This window comes from Antechinus flavipes, chromosome 2, assembly GCF_016432865.1.
Source record: "Antechinus flavipes isolate AdamAnt ecotype Samford, QLD, Australia chromosome 2, AdamAnt_v2, whole genome shotgun sequence".
Taxonomy (NCBI): Eukaryota; Metazoa; Chordata; class Mammalia; order Dasyuromorphia; family Dasyuridae; genus Antechinus; species Antechinus flavipes.
Window position 1 is genome coordinate 44643318 of NC_067399.1, and position 26277 is coordinate 44669594.

Sequence of the window (26277 nt, forward strand, 5' to 3'; positions counted from 1 at the left end):
GAAACTGGAAACTGAGTGGATGCCCATCAATTGGGGAATGGCTGGGTAAATTGTGGTATATGAATGTTATGGAATATTATTGTTCTGTAAGAAATGATCAACAGGATGATTTTAGAAAGGCCTGGAGAGACTTACACGAACTGATGCTGAGTGAAATGAGCACGACCAGGAGGTCGTTATATACTTCAACAATACTATGATGATGATCAATTCTGGCTCTTTTCAACAATGAGATGAACCAAATCAGCTCCGATACAGCAGTAATGAATTGAACCAGCTACACCGAGCGAAAGAACTCTGGGAGATGACTACGAACCATTACATAGAATTCCTAATCCCTCTATTTTTGTCCCCCTGCATTTTTGATTTCCTTCACAGGCTAATTGTACACTATTTCAAAGTCTGATTCTTTTTGTACAACAAAATAACTGTTTGGACATGTATACATATATTGTATTTAACTTACACTTCAACATATTTAAGATGTATTGGTCAACCTATCTCGGGGAAGGGGTGGGGAGAGGAGGGGAAAAGTTGGAACAAAAGGTCTTGCAATTGTCAATGCTGAAAAATTACCTATACATATATCTTGTAAATAAAAAGCTATAATAAAAAAAAAAAAAAAAAACAACTTGGTCAGCAGATAATTTCAAGTTGGAATGTACTTCAGAAGTCATTGATACTTGTGCCTACATAAAAATCATCCTCTCTACAACTTAGAAGACAAGGGGCATAATGGGGAGTGAAGATCAAGTTGCTACTTTCTGAAGGTTCCACTTCCATCTAGAGATGGCTCTCTGGTAAGGTTTTTTTTTTTTTTTTCTTTTTGTTAAATTTAGTTTTCTTCAAGTGACTCTCAGTTAATATGATCTTGGGAGTCTTCACTAACCTGAATCCCTTCTTCAGGATAACTAATGTTTGTCAATGTACTTAAAATACCCAAAACTGAATATTCCATTTGATAACACTGTGCCTCGTAATGCCAGCCTGAACTTACTTCTTTGCCTATCATTACATAGTTGACTCATATTGAATTTGTAGACCACCAAAAATGGGTAAATCTTTTTCAGGAACTGTTGTGTATAGATACACATTTCCCTTAATTTATACTGAAAGTTGAATCTTTGATCTCAAGATTAAGCCTTTGTGTTTTTATTCCTATGAAATTTCATCTAATATAAAACCTGAGACTTATATGAACTGTTATAAAGTGAAGTGAGAATTAGAACAATGTACACAGTATCATCAATATTGTAATGAAAATCAACTGTGCAAAACTTAACTACTCTGATCAGTATAATGATCCATGAAAATCCAAAGTTCTCAAATGGTCTCCAGTTCAGATCTACTAAGAAACTTTGAATGCAGACTGAAGCATATTTCTTTCCCTTTATTATGTATTTTTTGGGGGGAACATGGCTATCTAGAAATGTTTTACATAACTTCATATATGTACACATATGTATGTGTACATACATATACACATCACATATGGCATCATATTACTCAAAAAAAGATGTGTATTAGGAGCATAAAAAAAGCCTATTATATCCAGTAGATACCACATTTCCAACCATGCTTTATCCTAACATCCTCCCTAGTGACACACCCTCTTTACTGGACTTCTAGAGACTATGCCTAGCTTTGGAAGTTCTTTAATTATACTGTAGATGTATACTATAACCCATGTGTCCATCTTGTCTACAATATCCTGATATAGCTAACTAGCTCTATTATAATCCTTAGTAATAATACATTGAAGAACTTTGCCAGTAATCAAAGTCACTTACTGGACCTTATTTTCCAATTTTTTTTTCCGAGGGGGAATCAAGATACCCTTTTTCAGCCCTATAGTATTTGACCAATTCTCCATAAGACAATATTTCAAAAGTTTTATTTACTTTTTTAGTTTTTGTGTCATAGACATTATGGATGTGTGTGTCCCCTTCTCACAGTGAGCTTTCCTTGGTAACAGAAACAATTAAAGCTGAATAAAACAAAGCCATGTAGTCCATATTGCATACCCACAATCTGCTATCTGCAAAAAAAAAAAAGGAGGGGGGGACAATTTAAAAATATTTCTTCCCCAAGGCCAAGCCTGGTCATTTAATTAGTTTGGCTGCTTCTTTTTGGGTTTTCACTTACACTGCTGTGGTCAATGTATGCCTTCTTGACCCTCTGACTTCCCTCATCTACTTTGTTTTTTTGTTTTTGTTTTTTTTAGCAAATGTGATGAGAAGAGAGACATGGAACTTAAGATTTCATCTCTTGAAGGAGCTCCCAGTGAGGAAAACTCTCTTCCAAAGCCCTGGGTTTTGTTCCCAAGGCACTTGGGTGAAGTCCCACAACCAGATGTGTCTAAGGCACGACTTCAATCCAAGTCTTCTTGACTCTGAGACTCATCACTCTATCCCCAATGCCTCTGCTAACTTTAACCCAGGATTTCTTGTCACAATAATGTTCTATTAGATTTCATTCCCCTACTGAGAGGTATTCACTGTTTCCAATTCTTTGCTACCACAAGTACTCCAAATATTTAGGAATATATGGGACCCTTTGTTTTGACTCTGATCACCCTTGGGTGTATACCCAGCAAAGAGAACTCCTATCTATTTATCGAGAGTTCCCAAATCTCGCCATTTTTACCCAGGCTAAAACTCCCACTCACAAAGAGCTGTCACTTTAATTCAGGCCCTTCACACCTCTTGCCTGGTGTACTTCAATATCCTCCTAAAAGGTGTCCCTGCTCCAAAATGTGCACATCGATTGGGAAATGTTTGAAAAAAATGATAATATCTATATAGATATGATGGACTACTACTGTGCTATAAAAAGTGGTGAAGGAGGGAATTTTAAGAGAAACCTGTAAAGACTCATATGAAATGATATAAAGTGAAATGAGAACCAGGAGAAAAACTTATACAAATGACAACAATACTGTAAGGGCAAACAAATCTCAAAGAATTGAGAACTCAGTGGCAATAACCAACCACAATTGCAGAGGATTAATAATGAAACATGCTACCAACTTTCTGATACAGGGGTGAAGGACTTAAAAGAGTACCGAATGGGACATATTTTTCTTTGGACATGGCCAAGACAGAAATTCATTTTGCTAACCACTATGTATTTGTAACAAGGATTTTGTTTTTCTTTCTCATTTCGAGGAGGGAGAAAGAAGAGGAGGTAAACATTTCCTGATTGAAAAAAATGAATTTTTTCATTCATTCATGAATTTTCACAAACAATTTCATTGACTAGAAAACTGAGTATTTAGTCTTCTAATTCACTTAATAAAAATGATCATGTCCTTGAAGTGTCAAGGATATATACAACGTATACTATTAATGAAAATAAAGACCTTTTTGTCATATTATGAGAAAAAATGACTAAAAATATTCTGATCTCAACTTATATGTAAATCATAATAAGATTTATGTGGGATAAGCTTTCCCTATCCCTTAAGCTTCTAGTTCACCTTCCTAAAACAGGAAACAAGGAAAAGTCTTGAGAATCTATTTGAAACTAAATCAATTTCTCTATATAATAAACCAAAATGACATCACATGCAAGTATTTTTTAAAATAATAAGCATTCCACTTTAAAATAAAAGCACCAAAATATATTATATTTATTTATTTATTATCATCATCATCATCATTATTACAAACAATAGATTTGCTGAAACATGCTCTGGCTCATGTTATTGAATTAAAAAATTTAACACATTTCAAAAATATCAAAAATACATTATAATGAGTCTTAAGACTATCATAGGACAACGATTGCACAAAACTGTAAGATGTGGACTCACTGCCTGGACGGTATCCATTGGCAAAAGTGAGAGAAAATCCTACAAAATCCAGGAGAAGGGCATATAGTCTAGAGCACAAGGAACTTATGTGTGGTTGAATGATCACAGCAAGACTTACTATATGCAGGCTCTTTTTCCTAAGCCAGAAGGTATTTTCTCATAGGGCAGCCACCTCTGTGTTTTGGGGAATCCGAACGGCTTTACCCAGAATGAGGTGAAATGTGAGACAAGTCACATACTGTCTAGACTGTTTCAGGCATTACTGAATGGCTTGGAGGCTGTTGAGTCACTGTTATATATATTATTTGTCACTTGCTTCCTCATGGAGGTTTTTCATTGGATATTAGTGAATAGAAAAAGATGGTAAGCCAGTGGCTTGTAAGTACTTGATTTTGTTGGAAGTTCTACATAAAAATAAAATAATCATTCAACACTCAGTAGGTTGGCTAATACTAACTAGACCCATCTCCTGGAAAACAGCAGCAACTGCAAACAAACTATTATCATAGTACCCAATAATAATCAAGCTGCTCACATCTGCTCTATCTTTTACACACAAGGAAGACATCATCTTATTGCACATGTATGCTTGACAGTAGTCTAATAAAGCCCTCATTTGTCTGGAGTGGTGAGTAGGTGACTAGAATAGTACTGTATTTAAAATATAATGTATTTCCCAAATGCATTTTGATTAAATACCATGATTCCTAAGATTTGTACATTTTCATGTCGCAGGAATCACACTGCTGCTTCAAGGCCCCAGAAATAGTCATCTTATGTTTTCAGAACTTCAGTTAATCTGTTCTGCTATACAGAGATGGCAGATATACAGTTTACAAAGAAGACAGAATCACGAAGAGAATATTCTACAAGGGGAATCTAGGGGTACACACAATTCCTCACACATAAGAGACATTAGATACTGCTAGAGGTATGGGGCTAGATAGATTTCCTGAAACACTGATAGCCTGATTCTCAGATACTGCAATTTCCTAAACATCATCTTTTGGGTCAAAAGTCTACTTTTCCTATTCTGATAGAGAGGAAGCTGCTTGATTTTTTAAGGAAGCAGTCTTTTACTTATCTCCTCCAGAATTGTTGAATAAGAGAATCATTCTTCCCTCTATCCAAATTTAGAATTTTTTAAAATCTAATATGAAATTTGCTTTAAAAAGATAATAAATTTATATTCCATATAGGAACATTTATAACTTCGAAATTCTGAGCTTACAAGTCAAAATGATAGAACCAATACACCAAGTTATACCAAAACTAGTAGTTATTAAAACAAGCAGGATGGGGAAAAAAATGAAAGAAATTAATATAAGCTAAGGAGAATTCTGAGCGGAGCCATGATTTCCATGTGATAACTTTACAAATCAGCCTTGTTTAATAGAGGATGTATTCTTGCGGTTCTGGAGGGCAAGGCTCAGCATTACTATCCCATCTTGGCCCCCTCCCTAGTCTGCGTTCTTATCTCCCTGAGAGAATGCTACTGCCACAAAATAATTCACCCCCCCTTTTTTTAGTGAACCTCAAATCCTGAATGTGCCCCTGCAGTCCCTTACTAAGAAAGGATTTAATGAGATCAAAGATTTGAAATTTCAAGTTCTTCAGTAGCAAAGCAACAATTTGACAGATAAACCTAAATTTTCCTAATAGTACAAGAACTCAAATTTGGACTCCTGAAAAGATTAATATTAAATGGTCATTAAGCAGTTAACAAGATCCTCCTTAAAAGGAAACATGAGCGTCATACATTCATGTGTACAGGTAAAACTTGTAGACAATCGATACCCATGGACTCATTAGTGAGCTGATCATCTGGTCAACTGGTTTGCTGTTATTGCTTCAAACAACAAGCCCAAAGCATAAATTAAGCTGCTTTTAAAAATTATTTGGCAAACCAATATTCAATCCTTATGTTCCTACTAATAAAGCAAATGCCAAATTGTTCCACCCTGTTTTCTTCTTGGACTGTGCAAATACTCAACAAATCCAAATTACATTTCCAATTTGATTAGGTGAGGCAATGTCAAAGTTTTGGAAGAAAAATTTAAAATTAGTCTTCCTATCTACTTGTGAATCTTCAAATTATAAAGGCAATTAAACAGAATGTGCAAGGAAATGTATTTTGACAGAGCCACACAGAATGAGAAGTGATGTGCAAAAAAGTACAGAAAACAGTGTTTTCCTGTTTGCATGAAAATGTTTCTAATATAAGAGTCATATAGCAGTAAATGAGTCCAACACTCATTGAGAGCATATATGGTATAATAAGACTGATTTTTAAAGGGTAACATAGTCCATCACTGCAACATTAAGAGTCAAAGGCCTATAAAAAAACAGATTTTAAGGATTAAAATCTGTTGTTTCAGGAAAAATGATCTTCCTCTACTAAAGGGAGAAAAGAATTTCTAAAATGTGAGGTCTATCCTTGTGTTCTCATTTTGTTCTGAAACATACAATAGCTCAAAGTCACCGGGATAGGAGTTAGTCCCTGGCCCTACTAGGAGATGAAAACTGTCAACTCCTCACAACATTTTATAGAATTAGCATAGTCTCCAGATCATTCCCTTCTCATCTGCAGGGAAATTTTTAGTCCCTTCCCATTTCTGTCAAGAGATCTGAAGTGGATCCCCTCATCATGACCAGGAGTTTCTGGTAGCTTCTGTCTTCACTCCCATTTTTACATTTTAAAAATTCACATCCCTATCAAGAGAACTCTGAAATCTCCCCCATCTCTCTCCCCTCTAACCCTTCCTTGATACCCTTAGGAGAGGCACCAACCCCTTGCTGTCCCTCACTGAAAGGACCAAGGTGGTGGATTGTCTCTAAGAAGATTGGCTCGAGTGCAGATTCAAAAATAAATTTCAGTCATTGAAAAGTGCTATCATTAAAGTACATACATAAATCAATTGTATGATTGGCTCTGCATTCCCAGTGAGTTTCATTTCCATAGCTACATGACTTATCACATCTTATCATTTAGGCTGAGCTCTGACACTTGACAAGCTGACTATTCAGTCAGAGATTCTTCAACAGTGATCATGAAGAGAAGCAATCTTCAGTTACTACTTCTGCAGAAATAAATCCCCTTCCTGCACAGATAGGCAAGTTCTCAAAATTAACCTAGGAGAGAAGGGATTAATGGCAGGTGGCAGGACTGAGTCGGATCTCTTCCTCCTCCTTCTCAGAGAATCCCAATGAATGACAATTAAATGTGAAATCCAACACTGATGGTAGTTACTAGTTCACTCTAAGTAAACTTGGCCACTCTCATTTTCCTTCTCCAAGTGCTTCCTTGCTGTTCATTTATAGAGAGATGACCAAACTTGTTGAGAAGGACAATTGGCCACAAGAATCCAACCCCTTTTTGGATCGTGGAGCTCCTTCTGGAGTTATAGAGCAGTGTCAAATTCTTCTGGATGGTCCACTCGATCCTCCTCCCAGGGCTCTGAGTTTGCACCACCCCGGGTATCCTGGGGCTGTTTCAGTTGTTCTTTTACTTCCTCTTCCAAATCATGAGGTATAATAAGCTGATCCTCTGGCTCCAGCTGAGTGGGAGCACAAAAGTACCCCGTTTTTTTCTTGGGTGCTTCAGTTGCCACTTCGATAAGGTTTAAGCTGTCTTCTAGGGGCACAATAGAGCCATTGGAGAGTTTTTTCCCATAGAGGCAAGAAGTAGATGGAGATTTCTGTAATTCCCTGCTTAATGGAAGAAGTGTTCCACAGTTCACACTGTTTTGTCTCCGGAACCTAAAGATCAATCCTCCAGAGTCTTCCTCAGGACCCTGAGTCAGAGAAATTTCCTCAAGAGCAGGAGGAGAAGCCTCAAGACCCTTCCCTTTACAGCAGTGGATATCTACTTCTACCTCTACCCTACTGCCATTTATTATGACCCCTTCAACTGGTTGGTCATCATCACTGTCCAGGCCATTGTCAGACTGGTTACTTGAAAAAGTGGCACAAGACGGTTGGCGTTGAAATGCCCCTGAGATGGGCACAGGATGGAGGCTGCAACGTCGTTCTGGCCTTGGCAGCAGGCTGGCATCCAGGCTACTGGCAGCGTGTTCGTCAGAAGCTGTGGAGCCCACTTCGCTGCTCACTTCTGACGTGGACATCTCACTGCTGAACTCTGAGGCGATGCCGCTACTTGAGGAAGGGGTGGTGGGCTTCGGGGCATCTTTGAGGGTGGCAGTTGAGGCAAAGCCCCCGGGCCCTGGGAGACTGAGGCCATTAATCTCACAAGTACAGCCATCCTCCCCCACATTCAGGCAGACTACCATGGCGCCAACGTTGTCCTGACAACCATAACTTTGTGCCAACGTGCACAACTTCTTGGCAGCTGCTAATGGATCGTGGACGTGCCGTATTGCGCTAACAGCTTCCAGGTAAGACAGGCGTTCCCACAGCGCTTTGTTTCCCAAGATCAGCAGCTCATCTTGGACTGTAAGTGGAAGGGAGCATATATGGGGCTTTGGAAGGATCCAAGGGTAAAGGTATGTACAGCCCAACATCCGCGTACAGCATGTTACTCCATTCACTTTGTTGTCCTAAAGATCAATAGAGTTAGTTTAAACAATATGCAATAAACCTTGGGTTCTTGACATTTACTTATGTTCTACTGCTTAAGAAGAAAACAAAGACTTGAGAGTTCTTACCTGTGCCAGAGCTAAAAAAAAAGAAAGATTATAGTCAAAAATACTTTATTGTTCTCATTCTAAATAGTCAGTTGCAATAACAAAAGTTTTTGGCCCTGACATTTCCAAAGTACTCAGCCTTTGGGCAAAAGACTTCATTGCTTTTCTACCTAATGAAACTTCTGGATTAGAGAAAAACCACCAGCACAAGTCACACCATTTTTCCTTATCACTAGTGTTCTAAGAGAGGTTCAGAATCCAATGAATTATTGCCAATGGCCTTTCATTAGAAAGGAAATTGGGACCTAATTGAAGAGATCTAAGAAAAGACTTAACTATTTAGGAAACTAGACAAAGAAATTTAAAGTGAGAAAAAAAATAAAAACTATCTACCGAAATCCCAACACAAAAGAATGAACTATGGAAAATTAGAACCCATGTAGCTAAACAAAAAGTTATAAATTATTTGTTCTAAAATTCAACCTTAAAGAAATTCTAAAGTCCACTCAAAATGCTTTAAAATATTGAATTAACTTTTAAAGTCTTTTATTAACTATTAAAAGTCAAAATACTTCTTTCCCATGAGAAAACAAGAGATCAATGGAAACTTAAAAGGGAATTTTACTACTTAAATGTAAAATTTTGTCCACTAGTTCTTCAAATAAATCCACTGTCAAAGCCCCCTCTTTTTACTTATCTTTACAGATCCAGGGTTCAACGGGGCCTAAAAGACCTAACCTGGAGGCCATTATAGTATTCTACCCTTCTACCATTATAGTTCTGAGCAGGTCAGCAATGTTTTGGTTCTCAACCAGTATGACTCCTGACACTGCACTGTGCTATCTATTCAAAAACTGCCTTCCCATCATGCAATCAGTTAACAAAAAAGGAAGTCCTGACCTGGAACTTAAGAGTCAGTGAGTAATTCAGACCAGAAATCCTGGACTCCTGTCTCAGGACTACTTCCTTATGTCCTCCCTGGTGCTGGGTGAAGTTTGCTTATGTGTATGTAAAGATTATAATGCAATATACAAGATTGCTAATTATGGGATCAAAGGACCTGAATCTCAATCTTGGCTCCTTTATTACTACCATCTCTGTGCTAGAAAATCAATTTATTTTTTCAGACTTCTATAAAATGAGAGGGCTAGACTACATAGTTATGAGGTTAGAGTTAGGGTGACTCTGTGATTCCAAAGATTCATTTGCTATAATTTCAGTGTAAGTGTTACGGTATTGCAGACATTCTTACTGTGTCTGAAAAAATACTTTTGGAAAACAATCAAACTGCATATAAAGATTACACAAGGTGTTTCATACAGTGGATTAGTAATAAATATAATTGGTTATGCCCATTATATATGTCTATGCTACTGGATTCTAGATATCCACAAACCAGGCTCTTTGGAAAAAAAGAAATGAAAATATTGAGCTAAAAAAAATATTAAGGATACTGGCAACTAATGCCTCAAGTTTTTTAAAAAACAATTTCCTACGGTAGCCAGGTGGTACAGTGGATATAGTGCCAGCCCTGAAGACAAGAGGACCTGAGTTCAAATCTGATTCAGACACTTAATACTTTTTGTCTGTGTGACCCTGGGCAAATCACTTAACCCCAATTGCCTCAGCAAAAACAAAACAAAATAAAATAATAATTTACTAGATTAAACAGTATAAAATAAGAAAAACAAATCACAGTTTTGCAACTCAGATCAGGGAACATCAAACAACAAGTCTCTACCCTTTCTTGAGCATCTTGTCAGGAAGAACACACCAATGAACCTGGTAATCAAATCTATCAAGGGAGAAACTTATGTTAGTTTGTTTTTGTTTTCTGAATGTGAAGTCATATGTGGAAAGAAATGTCATTAAGTGTAGAAAGAAGCCTGGTTCTTCTAATTTCCAATGAATCTCTCTTTTTTACTGTTCATACTATCTGTTACCTAAAGGATCCTATCTGACAGCATTAGAACATCTTTGACAGTTATTTTAAATGGAACTTCTCTTTGTATCTCTTGCTATTGACATTTGTTAGTGATGTATAAAAATGCTGAGGATTTATTTGGATTTATTTTGTATCCTGCAACTTTGCTAAAGGTGTGGATTATTTCTAATAGCTTTTAGTAGAATCTCATCTGCAAAGAGTGATAATTTGGTTTCCTTACCTCATTACCTACGCAAATTCCTTTAATCTCTTTCTCATCTCTTATTGCCGAACTAGCATTTCTAATACAATATTGAATTAGTAATGGTGATAGTGGGCAACCTTGTTTCACTCCTGATTTTATTGGGAATAGTTCCAGTTTATCACCATTACATATGATGCTTACAAATAGTTTTAAAAGATGCTACTGACTATTTAAAGGAAAAGTTCATTTATTTCTATACTCTCTAGTGTTTTTAATAGGAATGGGTATTGGATTTTATCAAATGCTTTTTCTGCATCTATTGAGATGATCATATGGTTTTTGTTAACTTGGTTATTGATATAGTCAATTATGTTAATAGTTTTCCTAATATTGAACCAGCCCTGCATTCCTGGTATAAATCCTACTTGGTCATGGTGTATTATCCTGGGGATGATTTTCTGTAGTCTTTTTGCTAATACTTTATTTAAGATTTTTGTATCAATATTCATTAGGGAGATTGGCCTATAATTTTCTTTCTCTGTTTTCAACCTACCTGGTTTATGTTTCAGTACCATGTCTGTGTCATAAAAGGAATTTGGTAGGACTACTTCAATCCCTATTTTTTCAAATAGTTTATATAGCATTGGAGTTAACTGTTCTTTAAATGTTTGGTAGAAGTCATACGTAAATCCATCTGGTCCTGGGGATTTTTCCTTTGGGAGTTGATTAATAGCTTGTTTTTGAATAGAACATCTTCTTATATAGAAACTGTCATCAAGAACAGAAATATTAAAGACTCTTTTCTGGTCCCTTTCATGGAGCTCTAATGACACAGGAATTGATGAAATGTCAGAAATTAAACTCTAGCTGTCCCGGAGCTGACCCCCCCCCCCCACCAGGAAGGGCTAGAAACAGCCACACCAACCTCAGTTATGATGGCTTTTTGTTCTTTCACCCGCTGTAGCTCCTCTGGGCAATGTTCTAGGCTGAAGACTTTGGAGAGGGGCAAGGGTTGTCCATTCCGGCACAGGACTGCCTGGCACGTGCCCACATTGGCCACTGTCAGAGTGAAGCTACTTGTAGGATCAGCAGTATCATGGTGGATGTAACAGAGGAGGGCAGAGGAGCCTAGTTTCTGGCCAGCCATTCCTAACTTTCTGTTTTGAAAGAGAAGTAAAATAAAATGGGAGTACTTTAAAATTAGCTTTGCAGATTTTCTGTCATTGCTTCAAGTCTCAATATTCACCAAGAGGAAGACAAGTAATCGCTATGCTCTCCCCTAGTATGTGCTCCTGATCCAGACTTGGCCTTCACCCTTGAAAGACACTGGTTAAAGGTGGTAATGGGGTGTAGCTAGTAAGAACCTAACTCTTCCTCCCTTACAAGATTATTGTGAGAAAAGACTTTGGGAAACTTTAATGTGTTAAAAAGATATTGGCCATCATTATTATCCTAACATCCTCCAAGTTAAATGTCTAAGAAAAAGAATGGGGAATAAGGGACATTTCTTCCTTTGGTGGAGTTGTTCTGCCTCATCAATAAAGAAGCATTCATTAAGCACCAACTATGTATCAGGCATAAGCTCTGGAGATATAAAAGGAGCCAAAAGAAGGTCCTTACCAGTAAGGAGTTCAGAATATAATGGGGAGACAAAAGACAGATAACTTTACAAACAAGCTATATGTAAAATCAATGGCAGAGGATAACTAGAAGGAAGGTTCCACCATCAAAGAGAATCTGGAAAGGCTTGTTATAGGAGGTGAGATTTGAGTTAGGTTCTGAAAGAAGCCAGGGAAACAAAGGAAGAACATTCCAGGCCTGGGGGATAGCCAAAGAAAATGCCTGGGGCTGGATGATGAGAGTGTCGTGATTAAACATTTGCCACTGGGCTACCGAAACCTTCATCACAGACTTCATACAGCTGGAACCCTAGACTGTCTAGGTAAGCCCCTAATTTTCCATCAGAGACAGATATAGATCAGTCAGTCAAGCTAAGGAAAGGAGAGATCAGGGCCCACGAAGACAGAATTCAGTATATGGTTAGCTTATGGATCCGACAACTTGCTCCCTTCTCAATGAATCAAACCTCTCATGGCCTACCTCAGGGGAGTGAGGGAAGAGAAAGCTTAGCTAATAAGGGTTCTCCCTTCAGTCTAGTCATTCTCCAGCCCCTGAGAGACATGTTTTTCAAAGACTAGAAGGGTGAGTTTGTAATTTGATTACCTGTGAGATACCAAAAAGGTGTTAGCCATGAAAACTGTGTCAACTGCTGACTGCTGCACCTCTTCCGAAAGCACATCAGCCATGGTACACTGTAAGAGGCGGGGGAGCTCCTCATTCCGGTCTCCATCAAACATGCCGTATACAGCTTCCACACCTTCAGCAAAGTTATCCACAGCCAAAGCAGACACACAGAGTCTACAACAGCAGGGAGCAGAGAAATCAAATAACAAACCATTGTTATTATCTTCTAAGTGGACAGTTTTTAGAAATTCAAGTTAATAATCATTTGGGAGGAAGGAAAGGGTAGGCACTTAGGGGGATAAAAGGTAGAAGAATGACAAAACTACAAATGAAAATCAATAGATAGGATATTGCTATCAAGTTTGAAAGGAAAAAGGGAATTTTTTTAATTTAATGGGTAACTACAGGATCTGCTTAAAAATGATGTTTATAATTACATATAATCTTTAACAGATTATCATCTCAAGGAGAGAAGGGAGGAAGGAAGGAACAGAATTTGAAACTAAAAACTTTTTTTAAAAAAAGTTTGAAATTGTTTTTACATGTAATTGGGGAAAAATAAAACATTAAAAAATAAATGTATACGGAAACAATAAGATTATACGATGATCAATTCTGATGGGCACGGCTCTGTTCAAAAATGAGATTACTGAGGCCAGTTCCAATGATCTTGTGATAAAGAAAGCCATCTACTCCCAGAGAGAGGACTGTAGGAACTGAATGTGGATTATAACATAGCATTTTCACTTCTTTTGTTGTTTGCTTGCATTTTGTTTTCTTTATTTTTTTCCTCTGTGATCTGATTTTTTTTGTGCAGCAAGATAACTGTATAAATATGTATGCATATATTGGATTTAACATATATTTTTTACCATGCTTAACATATATTGTTTCTATACTATATAGGAGATGGAGAAAAGGGGAGGGAATTTGGAACACAAGGTTTTGCAAGGGTCGATGCTGAAAAATTATCCATACATATATTTTGAAAATAAAAAGCTTTAGTTTAAAAAAAAGATAAAATAAAATAAAGTAAAAATGATATTTAAATAGCACAGAAAAGCTATTCTGGGTAAGCACCAAGGAAAGTTCTGATGCAAATTAAAGTACTCACTTATTCCTCTGACCAGCCATCTCGGCAAGCCCATGACTCCAGAAGGTTGATGCACCTGCAGAATCAGCTGTTAGCAGGGTTTTCTGATCAATTTTCAGGGTGGTAATATGACTGTAAAAAAGGTTAAATTACTGTGAGGCACTAATACAACATTTCATTTTCTTGGCCTTTTTTTTTTTTTTAAAGGGGGGGGTTTTCTTTTCTTTTTGCAAGACAATTGGGGTTAAGTTAAGTGACTTGCCCAGGGTCATACAACTAACTATAAAGTATTAAGTGTCTGAAACTGGATTTCTACTTGAGCCCCCAGACTCCAGGGCTGGTGCTCTCTCTACTGAACCATCGAGCTGCCCCCTTTTATTTCTTTAAACTTGCCAGTGTTTCTAGAAGAAAAGCGAACTTCTTAAAAAAAGATACCAGTCAACTTCATTATGTTACATTACAAGTATCCTGCCTCTGACTCTGGGCCTATCAGAACTTCTAGGAGTTTACAAAATATCTCCACTATAAAATAGGATAAAAACAACTAGAATGCTTACTTTATAGTACAAGTATGAAGCTAGAATAAGTTCATTGCAAATATTAGCGCTCTATGAAAATGTCTGTTGTAATTATTATCGCGTATAACTCAACAAGTATTTCCTACGCCCTTACTATGTGTTAAACTGCTGAGATCAAATGAGAATATCTGTGAAGCATTTATTTTTTAAACAAAATAGGTGCTTTATTAAATATTTATTCCCTTCCTTTCCACCTGTGAGGGTTACAAACGAAGGTAAAAGCTCACAATCTAATGGGGAAGACAAGATGCAACACTCTTAAGTGGTGGTGATGAGAGCCTAAACCAGGGGTCCTCAAACTACAGCCTGCGGGCCAGATGTGGCAACTGAGGACGATTATCCCCTTCACCCAGGGCTATGAAGTTTCTTTATTTAAAGGCCCACAAAACAAAGTTTTTGTTTTTACTATAGTCCAGCCCTCAAACAGTTTGACAGACAGTGAACTGGCCCCCTATTTAAAAAATTTGAGGACCTAGAAGGGGATGGCAATGTCAAGAGAAAAAGTGCAATTGTGCTCATCATTGTTGCTGCCAATCTGTTGGAACCTAAAGCCATCAACAGATGCAGATATACCTTAAAGACAAGCCTTAAGTTGGAAATTCGTTAAAAAATGACTCCATAGATCTGAAAAGAGGAAACAAGGAGATTTTGCTTCTCCAAACTCTTACAACAAAGAAATTTCTAAGCTTTAGCTATCAGTCCACTTATTTCAAACAATTTTTAAACAAAACAATTCAAAAAAATTTCAAACAAACCAATACGACAATATCCTAATACAATGAATTAAACTTAAATTGGTATTTGGAGTTTATTTTGCTGGGAGGATCTGAATTGCAAAGTCCCCACATTTCAGTATCCCTCCAGCATAACCCTATTATGTATCCATCTCTTCTGAGGCAGCCTGTCCCATTTTGGGAGACTTTCACTGCCAGAAGTTTCTCCCGACACAGGGCCCACATTTGACAGAGCAATCTCCATTTGTTGGCCCTTTTTCTTCTCTCTGGGGCTTAATAGAAACAGTACAATTCCTTTTTCATTTACGGCCCTTGAAGACAGAAATTCTCTTTTACTTAAGTCTTTTCAAAGCATACCTTCAAATCTGCTTTGGGCATTCATCTGATGGGTAGCATTTTGTGTGTTTTACTTTTCTAGGCGTGTTTCATGTGACAGACTGAAGTTTTGTTTTCTGAAATTGTTCAATCTTCACACTTCAAGTTTTCTAGAATCAAGTATACTTTCTTCTCCATTTGATCTAACACTTTCCCCCCCCTTAATTAGGATTCTCCCTTCCTTTTCCCCATAAATATACTATTTCTCTTTAGTTATTTTATGCTAATTACTTTAAAGGTAACCCAATTTCCACTGGCTCTTTTTCACTCTTAAGCCTTAAATTATTCCCTTCTTTTTTTTTCTTCTCAGTTTAATAGTCCAGTAAAAATCTCTATTGCTCTTTCAACTTAATTTGTAGTTTTTAAAAATTTCATTTCCTGCACTTTTTTTTTTCCCTTAAAGAGGGAGGGAGGATAAAGAAGGGGAAGTGTGTGTGACAGGATAGCAGGCAATTAGGGTTAAATGACTTGACCCACAGTCACACAGCTATAAAGTATCTGATTTGAACTCAGGGTCCTCCTGACTTCAGGACTGATACTTTATCCATTATACCAATTAACTACCACTCCTGTACCTTTTTCTAAAAATAATTTCTTCTTATTCTCTTATTATTTTTCTTCCTTCCCTTCTTATCTACATTAATGTTGTTTGTGAAAAAGCTTTTCAGTTTCAATTTCCTTCTGCTGTAAATACAGTATTATGTTTCCTCAGTTACTTTAATCTTTCTTTTCAGGTGGCCCTGTTCCCACTGACTCTTTCCCTCACTCCTGAGGCCCTCTTTTTGTCTGATATTCCCCTTTTCTTTCCTCACCATTAGCTAGTCCTCTGCCTCAGTTTAAAAAAAAAATTTTTTTGGTACCCTTCTCCAAAAAAGATTTCTTTCACTTTTTTCATTATCCATCTTTTCCTGTTTCCTCTAGACTCCCATTCTCCAATTCATAACTTCTACTGCTATCTCTATTTTCTCTGTATTTTTCATGCTATCAAAGTTTTCATTCTAAAAATTCTCCTCTACTGCCTTTCTGCTGCTGCCTCATAGGGCTTATCCTATGGATTTCCCCTTTGCATTGTGCCTCATTTCCAAAGTGATTTCAATTATAACTAACAACCACTACCACCAATGTTTATTTGCTACTTACTATGTGCCAGGCACTGTGCTAATTAAGTGCTTTATAACTATTTTCTCATTTAATCTTCCCAACAACCCAAGGTGGTGTTATTATTCCACTTTTATAGATTAGGAAATTGAAGCTAACAGAGATTTGGGTTTCAGTGGGCCCCAGAGCCCTGATTCCCTAACGCAAAAAAAATTGGTCTCTCTAAACATCAAATCCTATAGATTATATGTTGTGTAAGGGCCTCATCACCCTTTTTCAACTATTCTTTTTGCAATTTTTCTTGTTTTCATACTATTTTCCAGTATGTTCCTTTCTTCTGAAAGAATATAGAAACAGGAAGGAAGGAAGAAAGGAAGATTTACTGTCAACCTATCCTGCTAGGAGTTTCATCCCATGAAGTTGAAATGCCTGGGTTATTATTAATAAAAGGCTCAAGGTTGGGTCACCCTGGCTCTCAGAATCCTATATGTCCTTCTTTTATCATCACCATTCTTTCTCTAAGGAAGCCATGACTCTATCATTAATGTCACCAAAATCTGCTATGCCATATAGTGACAGATGTAGCCCTCTAAGTTCCCAATACAGAGAATATACCCAAACTGATAAAACAGCTGTAGCCTATATATTATAAAAACCATACCAAGTCCAAAATACAGTATTTCCTTCTCAATACTGGATATAAAGGATTAACCCAAAAGTGGGCCTTTGTGCATTCAGCCTACCTCTGTTCAGATTTCAATGTCCAAAGGCTCTATGTTCTTTATTGTGCCATAAAGCCTAATTACATGCTTAGGGCCAAGAATAACACTCAAGACAGGGTCATTTGAGCAAGATTACTTTCATTGCTATCTATTTTAAGGAATCTTTAATAATTTTGATATATAGATGGGAGACCCTTATGGGGAAAGTGACATTTTGCGCTATGAACTTTTTTTTTCACAATCCAAAAACAGAAGCTCAGTGGGATCTTATGTCCTCTATATGTTTTAGTCAATCAAAAATGGCTAACTGTTTTTTTTTAATTGATTTACTGTTGTGCACTGTTTGCTTCTTCCTCACTTATCACCCTTGGGGAAACACTGTTTTCTATGTTGTAGGAAACTGAAAAATTACCAAACTGATGGAGTCTCATCACAACCTTGGACATGTCTCCCAAACAAAATAATTCTGAAGTAACTTATGAAGAATACTGAACAAGAAAAATTTTACAAGATGATAAAATATATAACCCAGGGCTAACATTTTCCTTAAGCTAATAAAACAACTGGTACTTAATTTCAGCCTCTTCTTGGATAAGATTTTCCTGAGACTACTTAATCCCTCTGAAACAGTACTTCCTTCAATGGCTTTCCAAAAGCAATAACTGAAAAGAGAGACGTCCTCCTTTACATCAATATTCTAATTCCTTCAGGAAATAAAAAAAAGAGGGTATTGTACTAAGGTAGATCAATTATTTCTAAAAATGAGGAATGTCTACCTTGAGACCTTTATTAATGATGCCCTTAATCTCAAAAAATATAATGTACTATGCTGAGTGAAAGGAGCAGGACCAGATCATTATATATTTCAACAACAATATTATATGATGATCAATTCTGAGGGACGTGGCCATCTCCAGCAATGAGATGAACCAAATCAGTTCCAATGGAGCAATAATAAATTGAACCAGCTACACCCACTGAAAGAACTCTGGGAGATGACTATGAACCACTACATAGAATTCCCAATCCCTATATTTTTGTCCGCCTGCATTTTTGATTTCCTTCACAGGCTAATTGTACACTATTTCAAAATCTGATTCTTTCTGTACAGCAAAATAACTGTTAAGACATATATACTTATATTTATACTTTATACTTTAACATATTTGATATGTATTGATTAACCTGCCATCAGTGGGAAGGGAATGCGGGGAAGAAGGGGAAAAAGTGGAACAAAAGGTTTGGCAATTGTTAATGCTGTAATTTGTAAATAAAAAAGCTATTTAAAAAATCAATCAATTAATTAATTTAAAAATATATAATGTACTATGTATAAAAAAAGATAGGTCAGTATTAAATTAATAATTTTTCTACTTTTCCTTTTTTTAGATGTTCATGGTAGATTAATAAGGTTCAAGACTTTTCAGGTATTTGTATCTCACCCTCTTTGCATATAGAACCTTTGTGCACAGATTTCCCTGTTTTCCCTGGGTCTATTCTTTTTGGCATAATTCCTACTTCTCTGATAAACATATTTAGGATAGTGGCAGGAGAGTCTAAGTGCAGGGACTTTAATCATTGTCTTTGATTTGTTGTTCTCCTTCAATTTCTATCCTAAAAATGCTGTTGGGAAGAGCATGTCAAAGAATGTCCTGCCAAATATCTTTTTTCAAGTAGTTTTATGCTCCACTTTTAAAAAATATTTCTTTTGCCTTATTTCTTAAATATAGAAAAAACTGCATCAAATTTATAAAAATAAGCACCACTTCCCAATTGATAAATAATCAAAGGGCATTAACAGGCCATTTTCAGACAAAGTAATCAAAGCAATCTATAGCTATATGAAAAAATTCTTGAAATCACTACTTACTAGAGAAATGCAAATTAAAACAAATCTGAGGTAAAATTCATACTTATCAGATTAACTATATAACAGAAAAGTAAAATGACAAATGTTGGAGGGGATGTGGGAAAATTAGGTCACTGATGCATCACTGGTTGATCCAAACAATCTATAAAGCAATTTTGACTATTCTCATAGGGAATGATCACTTCCTCCCAAAGTCTCCATCATTCTCCCTTTTGGTGAAGAAACAGGTCTAGAATAGAATTTCTTTTGGCTTCTCTATCTTTTGAAAGACAAAATTCTCATTAAGGCAGGCCAAAAATGTTAAAAGTTACTCTGCTTTTGGCAAGAGAACATGCCAGCAGATGTCTTGATAACCAAAGATCCCCATCACTAATTTATCATAGTTCTGGTGCCAGGCTTATGATCTGTTTCCCATTTCTATCTTCATTTTTTGTCTAGGTAGTATACTGAATATTCAAACAAAAATTACTTCTGCTTTGTACCCAAATGCATTCAACCATAGTTCCCCCTTAAGTTTGTTGATTGCCTTACTTGAATATATTTTCATAAAATACAATGTCCTTTCCTCTTTCCACTTTTTAAAAGAAAAAAAAACTAACTTCTTTGAAAATAAGATATATTCATTCAAAGAATATGGCAGAGATGCCAAACATTCAATTCTTGTCAAGTACAGTTCAATTAGGAAATATTTAACAAAATAAAGAAAAATACAATAAAATATAGCTAGTTAATCATGTCATTTTAAAATTGAATATGTGGCCCACAGGGATCCTTATGTATGGACTTTTTCTATTTGAGTTTTACACTACTAATCTAGATCATCCATCTCACACCTCAACAATTTTAGTGAAACCACAAAATCAAATTTATTTATCTATATTAGGATTTCTATAGTTCATTTTACTTATAACCTAAACTTTGTGCATTTACGTAAAAACAGTGGCTTCTTTCTTGGATTTTTATCTACTATGAGCTCCTAGGTATCCCCATAGCTATTCTTCCTTTATTGGTATAAAGTTTGGGAATATTTTGGGGCAATTTTCTCTCGCTTTTATCCTTTTCATTTGAAAGTTTTTCTGAGTGTACCTGTAAAACATGTAACATATTTACTCTTTCCATCCAAATTGTGCCCTCCATCTCTAATTAAACAATACAATGAGGGAAGAAAGCATGGATAGATATTCTCCTTTTCATAATCTGTGTGACTCTGGGAAAGTCATTTAACTTTTCCTCATCTATAAAGTTAAGAGAGTGGACCAAATGATGTCTGCTGTCCATTAGAAGTCTAACTCCGTTAGGTAGTTATATGAATACAAATACGTGTGTTATAGAATATTCAGGTAGTGATGCTGTGGTGGCTATGATGCTCTGATCTAATAGAATGATCTAGTCACCAGCATTAGGTCTTTGTCAGCAAGTGATTCAAGGGACATAATAAAAATGGTATCAATCCTACTTAATACACAGCCTCTGAGGGAACAAGGTCTATACAAGCCTTTAAAAAATTTGAGATTGGCAGGATTAAGGTGAAATGTGATTTTAACTTCAGAATTTTTTAAAAACATGTTACCTGAAGATATCCAGTGTCTTATGTTCCAGAACCAGATTTGTATTTCCAGTTAGGTCAAGGTCCTGTAGGGTAGGAGGCAAAGCCTCAGGAATCAGAATTTCTGTCAAGTCATTACAGCTTAAATCTACAAACTGACAGGGACAGAAAAACACAAAAAGAGGCTACATCAGGGCATGCAAAGTTTTCATTCCCAATACTCATGATCCCCTACTCTGTGTGCCAAGCATATTAAATAATTGCTTCTTTAACCAAAATTCCCACTCTATCCTACTAGAGTCCTTTTCCAAATGGAAGGAAAACCAGCCCACATCCACACCTGGGGAGTCATCAAGATCAATCACCTTTACTTCCAAAGGATATCCTTCACTCCCATGTAAATACCTGAATCTGAGGCAAATGCAGGATCTCTGGAAATATGCTGATAATGTTGGAATGTGCCACAAGTGTATGAAGGTGTTTACAGTTTGCAATGGTTGTAGGAATTGTCTTTAGTTTGTTGCCACTCAGGTTCAGCTCCTCAAGTTGCTCCAACTTGTTCAATTTGCTGAAGATGAAACAACATAGCTTTCATCACTCTGACCTCATTACTTCCCTCCAATTCATTCTCCACATACATGCCAAAGGGAAGTTGTTAAGGCCTCTATGTGATCATGATAATCTCCTGTGCAATTATTATCTCTAATGTAAAAGGAAAAAAATCCTCCTTTATCTGGTATTTAAGGTCCCTTCCCAGTCTGGTTCCAGCTTTCCCATCAAACTAGCCTACTGGTTGTTTCACCTACAGGGCATCTACAGCACATACTGTCCTCTTTAGTTGGAATATATATTCTTCTCATCTCTGCCTCTCAGCACCCTTAGTCACCTTTCCTGATTCCTTATAGCTGCCAGCACTCTCTTCCTGACCTTGAGTTTATTTATCTAAGTACAGAATGTTTGTCCTATAGGACATAAGCACTGAAGGCAGGAATTGTTTTATTGTCTCATCCCCAACATCAATTAAATTCAGTCCCTTAAATGTAGTAGATTAATTTTACTGACTTGATCACGTAATAATTCTTAAATTTTTTTTTGCCAAATTTTTAAACATCTAAGGTTTAAAATGCAATGTGAGGGCAATAAGCCCCATTTTCTTAAACTGTGGGTCACAATCCCATATGCAGTCTCACAACTTAAGGTGGAGGTCCTGAAATAATCATCAATAAAATTTGATCTATATAAAAATACATATATAAATATATATATAAATATGTATGTGTATATATATATATATATATATATATATATATATATATATATATATAGTTACGCAAAAATTTCTCCAGCAAAAAGGGGTTATAAGTAGAAAAAGTTTAAGAAGCCCCAATCTAACCAACCTCATTTTATAGATGAAGAACTGAGGGACTCAGAGAAGCTAAATGACCTGTCCAGGATTAATGGCCATGATGAAATTTGAACTCAGATTTTAAAAGATTAAAGCCAACACTCTTTCCATGACTTCTTTTTAATGTCAGCACGTATTCATTGTCAATTTAAACCTACATTAAAAGACACTTACACTTCTTAAGTCAATTTAGAAGTATCAGAAAATTTTTGCTTCATCAGTACTAGGGCATCTCCTTTCTTCTATAACTAATTCTTTTCCTTTTTTTCTGGAAAACATTTACTTAACAAGAATGATAGAAGGGCAGCTGGTTGGCACAGTGGACAGAGCACCACCTCTGGAGTCAGAACCTAAGTTCAAATGCAACCTCAGATACTTAACACTTACTAGCTATGTGACTCCACTCAAATAACTTAATCCCAACTGCCTCACAAACAACAACAACAACAAATATGACAAAATTAATTCTTATATCATTACTATATTGGAAAAGTAATCTTATAATCAAAAAACTCAGTTTTGGAAACAATTAGATCCCAAATAGAATAACAGTTCCCACAAAGAATGGACAAAATAGAAGCAAATGATCTCCATGAGACAACAAGAAATATTTCTAGTAAGTCAAATAACAGGAAAAACATAAGAAAATAGTCAAAAAAATTTTAAAAAGATTCTTCTATTGTTAATGAACATAACAACGAATAAATACCAACTAGTTTGAAAACAATTTAATTCATTAAATTAACTTAAATTAAAAGAACTTTAATTAATTTAAACCTTTAAAAGTTTAGTGTTCTCAGTATTCTAAGAATCAAAGGAATAGGGTGCCTAGGAATTAAATCCCATTGCTATTGGCCATCTGGAAAACTCAAAATAAAGACAATAATCTCAGCATAAATTTTAAACTCTTAACACACCGGAAAATAGCCACTGGGCTATCTGCAAAATATAATATTTATATTGCCTCTACAAACTAAAAGCAGCACTGCATGTATTCACCTTGCTGGGAATGTTTGTAGTTGGTTGTTTGCAAGATGCAGGATTCGGAGATGTGGGTGTCCTGCCAGGACAGGGATACATTGGTCTGTCAGCTGATTATTGGTCAGATAGAGTAGCTGCAGCATACTCAGACTCTCTTCCCCAGAACAAGCAGATGGCATAGACTCTAGGCTGTTTGCAGAGGCATTCAGGTACCTGAGACTAATGAAGGAATCAAAAATCATCAAGGAGAATAAATATTTAATTATTATCAATGAATGTACCTCTAGCCTTAAAAATGGGAGAAAATTCAAATTCCTGAGATCAAATGTAGCCTCAAACACTCACTAGCTATGTGACTCTGGGCAAGTCACTTTACTCCATTTACCTCATTTCCTCATCTGTAAAATGAGCTAGAGAAGGAAAGGGCAAAACTCTCCAAGGTCTTTGCCAAGAAAACCCCAAATGGGGTCACAAAGAGTTGGATATAATTATAAATGAACAACAAGATACTTTCAGAGGAGCATTTGGTTTGCCTTCCTTTTCTTTGGCTATACTTTCTTCTCTGGCAATCTTGTTTCCATCAGTGGTACTTTACTTTCATTACTCCCCACAAAAGACCGCTTGCCAGACATACCATATGCTTTCTCACTTCTAAATCAACTATCATTTCATCCATTTTAAAAAACCAATCATATATTATATAAAATAAAAAGTTTCATGAATGAAAAAAAGTATCTTAGTAGAAATATTTATTAAAAGATATCCCTATGATAAGACTTCTTATGTTTTCCTAAGAAAATTTAACTATTTCTTTTTAAGATTTAGGAATATTCCACATTTAAAGGGCTTTGTTCTAAGTACAGAATGAGTTAAATGCTCCTTCTCCTATGGCCTTGGCCTAAGTCAGTGTCTCTTGGCTGGCATTAGTCTCTCCATTTCTAAAATGAGACTGCCACCCTTCATCTGGCTCCTATGATCTTATTGTCCTTTTACCAACTTCTGTCCCCTAAAAGGGGGAGAAGAACAATCCAATCCATAACTCAGGGACCAACAGCTTTTTTGGGACCTTCTCTACCAGTTCTTCACATCACAATATCCATGTTTGGGGCAGGTACTTTCAAAGGTAGTAGCATCAGCACTGCTCTCCCTTCCTTTTTCTTTGAAAGACCACACCCATGTTCATTCCCTATAATGACAATTCAGCATAGGACCCAAAGGCTCACGAGGAACTGGTTCTGAGCTCTCTCCTATCCTCACCCAGGATGTGGACTCCTACCTCATATAAACATTGTAACATATTACAACTGGCAATAAAGCCTCTGAAACAAGGCAGAGAGTCATGCAAACAGACTCATAATCTCTAATAGTTCCAAAGGTCACTTATGAGAAACAAACACGTCTTTCACCATAGATGCAGGACAAATACAATTTGATTATCCAAAGACTTGGTTTCCTACAAAAACCCGTTTGTGGCACTTACTTTAAGGCCTTGGAGAAGAGGGTTTCTGGCAGCCTTGTGAGTAAATTATGCTGCAGATCCAAGACCTCAAGAGGAATGTGTTCCAGAAGGTCTGGAAGGCTTTGTATATGGTTGTATCCCACCATCAGCTTCCTAAGACTGAGACTACTCAGAATCCTAAGAGAAGAGAAAGCCCAAAGGAAGAAATAAGAAACTTAGTGTTTCTTGCTGTACCTTACAAAAACAAATATACAATACTGGATTTGTCCCAAATATTTATTTCATAAAATCAGGGAAAGAATAGGATATGATTTATCATATAATGTAAAAACTGGGAAAAGTGCACTAGCCAAAAAGAGCATCTCTAAAGCCTTGCCAACCAATCACCAGAAGGAGAATATGACTGTTTTGGGAGAAGGGAATTAATGAAAATAGGCAACATAAGACCGATCTGAATTACTTCGTATTTTCTACCACCATCACTCTGGATTCTAAGTCTAAAAAGAAACTTCTGCAAGTTTTAAATAGCTTCAAATATGCAGTTAAAACTTAACAGTTTGCTTTATCTTAAAAACACTACTCCAAAGAATACTTGGAGAAGACCATAAATCTAGGAAAAGATGGTTGGTAGTAAAGAAGGATGTGTATTTAAAAATGAATAAACAAATAAATATGTACCTAATGGGGATCTCTGTTAGAAGATTGTAACTCATATCCAACACCTCAAGCTTCTTTGATTCACAAACCCAGTCAGGAACATACTCTAATTGATTCCTGGGAAAACACAATTAAAAAGGCATCATTCATAACAATTAATAGAAATGGAAAGCCATTTTGGTCCTACTCACATACCTTATCATAATCTGAAGATGAACCTTAGGTTTTCCAAATATGTCCACAAACCACAAACTTTGGCTGTTTTTAATAGGATGAGGGATGAAACTGTCTCATCTACAGCCCGACCTAATGAAGCCTAGAAAGGCTCATTACCAGAAGAACGGACACATTCAATCAGGAATTGTTATTTGTGCTGATACAAAGAGTATGACAGATTTTTTTAAAGTAAGTATTAAAGGACAGTAGCAAATATTTTTTTTAAATATTCAAAATATTAATGATAATGGCTCTTAAGAGAAAGATAGATTTTTGTTCATGGAGCCTTAGTCTTTCCATTTGCAAATGGAGGATGTACATCTACCTTATAGAAATATTCTGGGGGGCAGCTAGGTGGTGCAGTGAATAGAGCACCAGCCTTGAAGTCAGGAGGACCTAGGTTCAAATCTGGTCTCAGACATTTAACACTTCCTAGCTGTGTGACCCTGGGCAAGTCACTTAACCCCAATTACTTCAACAAAAAGAAAAAAAATACATATATATACATATATATATTCTGTCTGTCTGTAACACATACATGTAGAAATCATTTTGTGAAAGGCTTTCCAGAACTGTGGCAACAAGTTCTGGGGAAGAAATTAAAAAACCAAAATAAATAATAGTTTGCCTACTGTATTTCCAATGTGATGTTACTTGAAAGTACATGTAATTGTTGCCCTCAAAAATAAACTGTATAAATGAAAACCATTTTG

The 26277-nt window shown here is 36.3% G+C and overlaps 1 protein-coding gene across 1 annotated transcript in view; it reads right to left on the bottom strand.

Annotated features, from left to right (window-relative positions):
• Positions 1–3621: 3621 nt before the first annotated feature.
• PHLPP2 (PH domain and leucine rich repeat protein phosphatase 2) overlaps positions 3622–26277 on the bottom strand; it is a 92449-nt gene continuing 69793 nt past the window's right edge. The window contains exons 11-19 of the mRNA XM_051974680.1: positions 25370–25465; positions 24713–24868; positions 23251–23451; positions 21252–21414; positions 20871–21001; positions 13945–14055; positions 12810–13004; positions 11512–11743; positions 3622–8370 (exon numbers count right to left, since the gene is read on the bottom strand). Coding sequence (XP_051830640.1) covers positions 7216–8370; positions 11512–11743; positions 12810–13004; positions 13945–14055; positions 20871–21001; positions 21252–21414; positions 23251–23451; positions 24713–24868; positions 25370–25465 — 2440 coding nt within the window. The 3' untranslated portion in view covers positions 3622–7215. The remainder of the gene's footprint in view (positions 8371–11511; positions 11744–12809; positions 13005–13944; positions 14056–20870; positions 21002–21251; positions 21415–23250; positions 23452–24712; positions 24869–25369; positions 25466–26277) is intronic.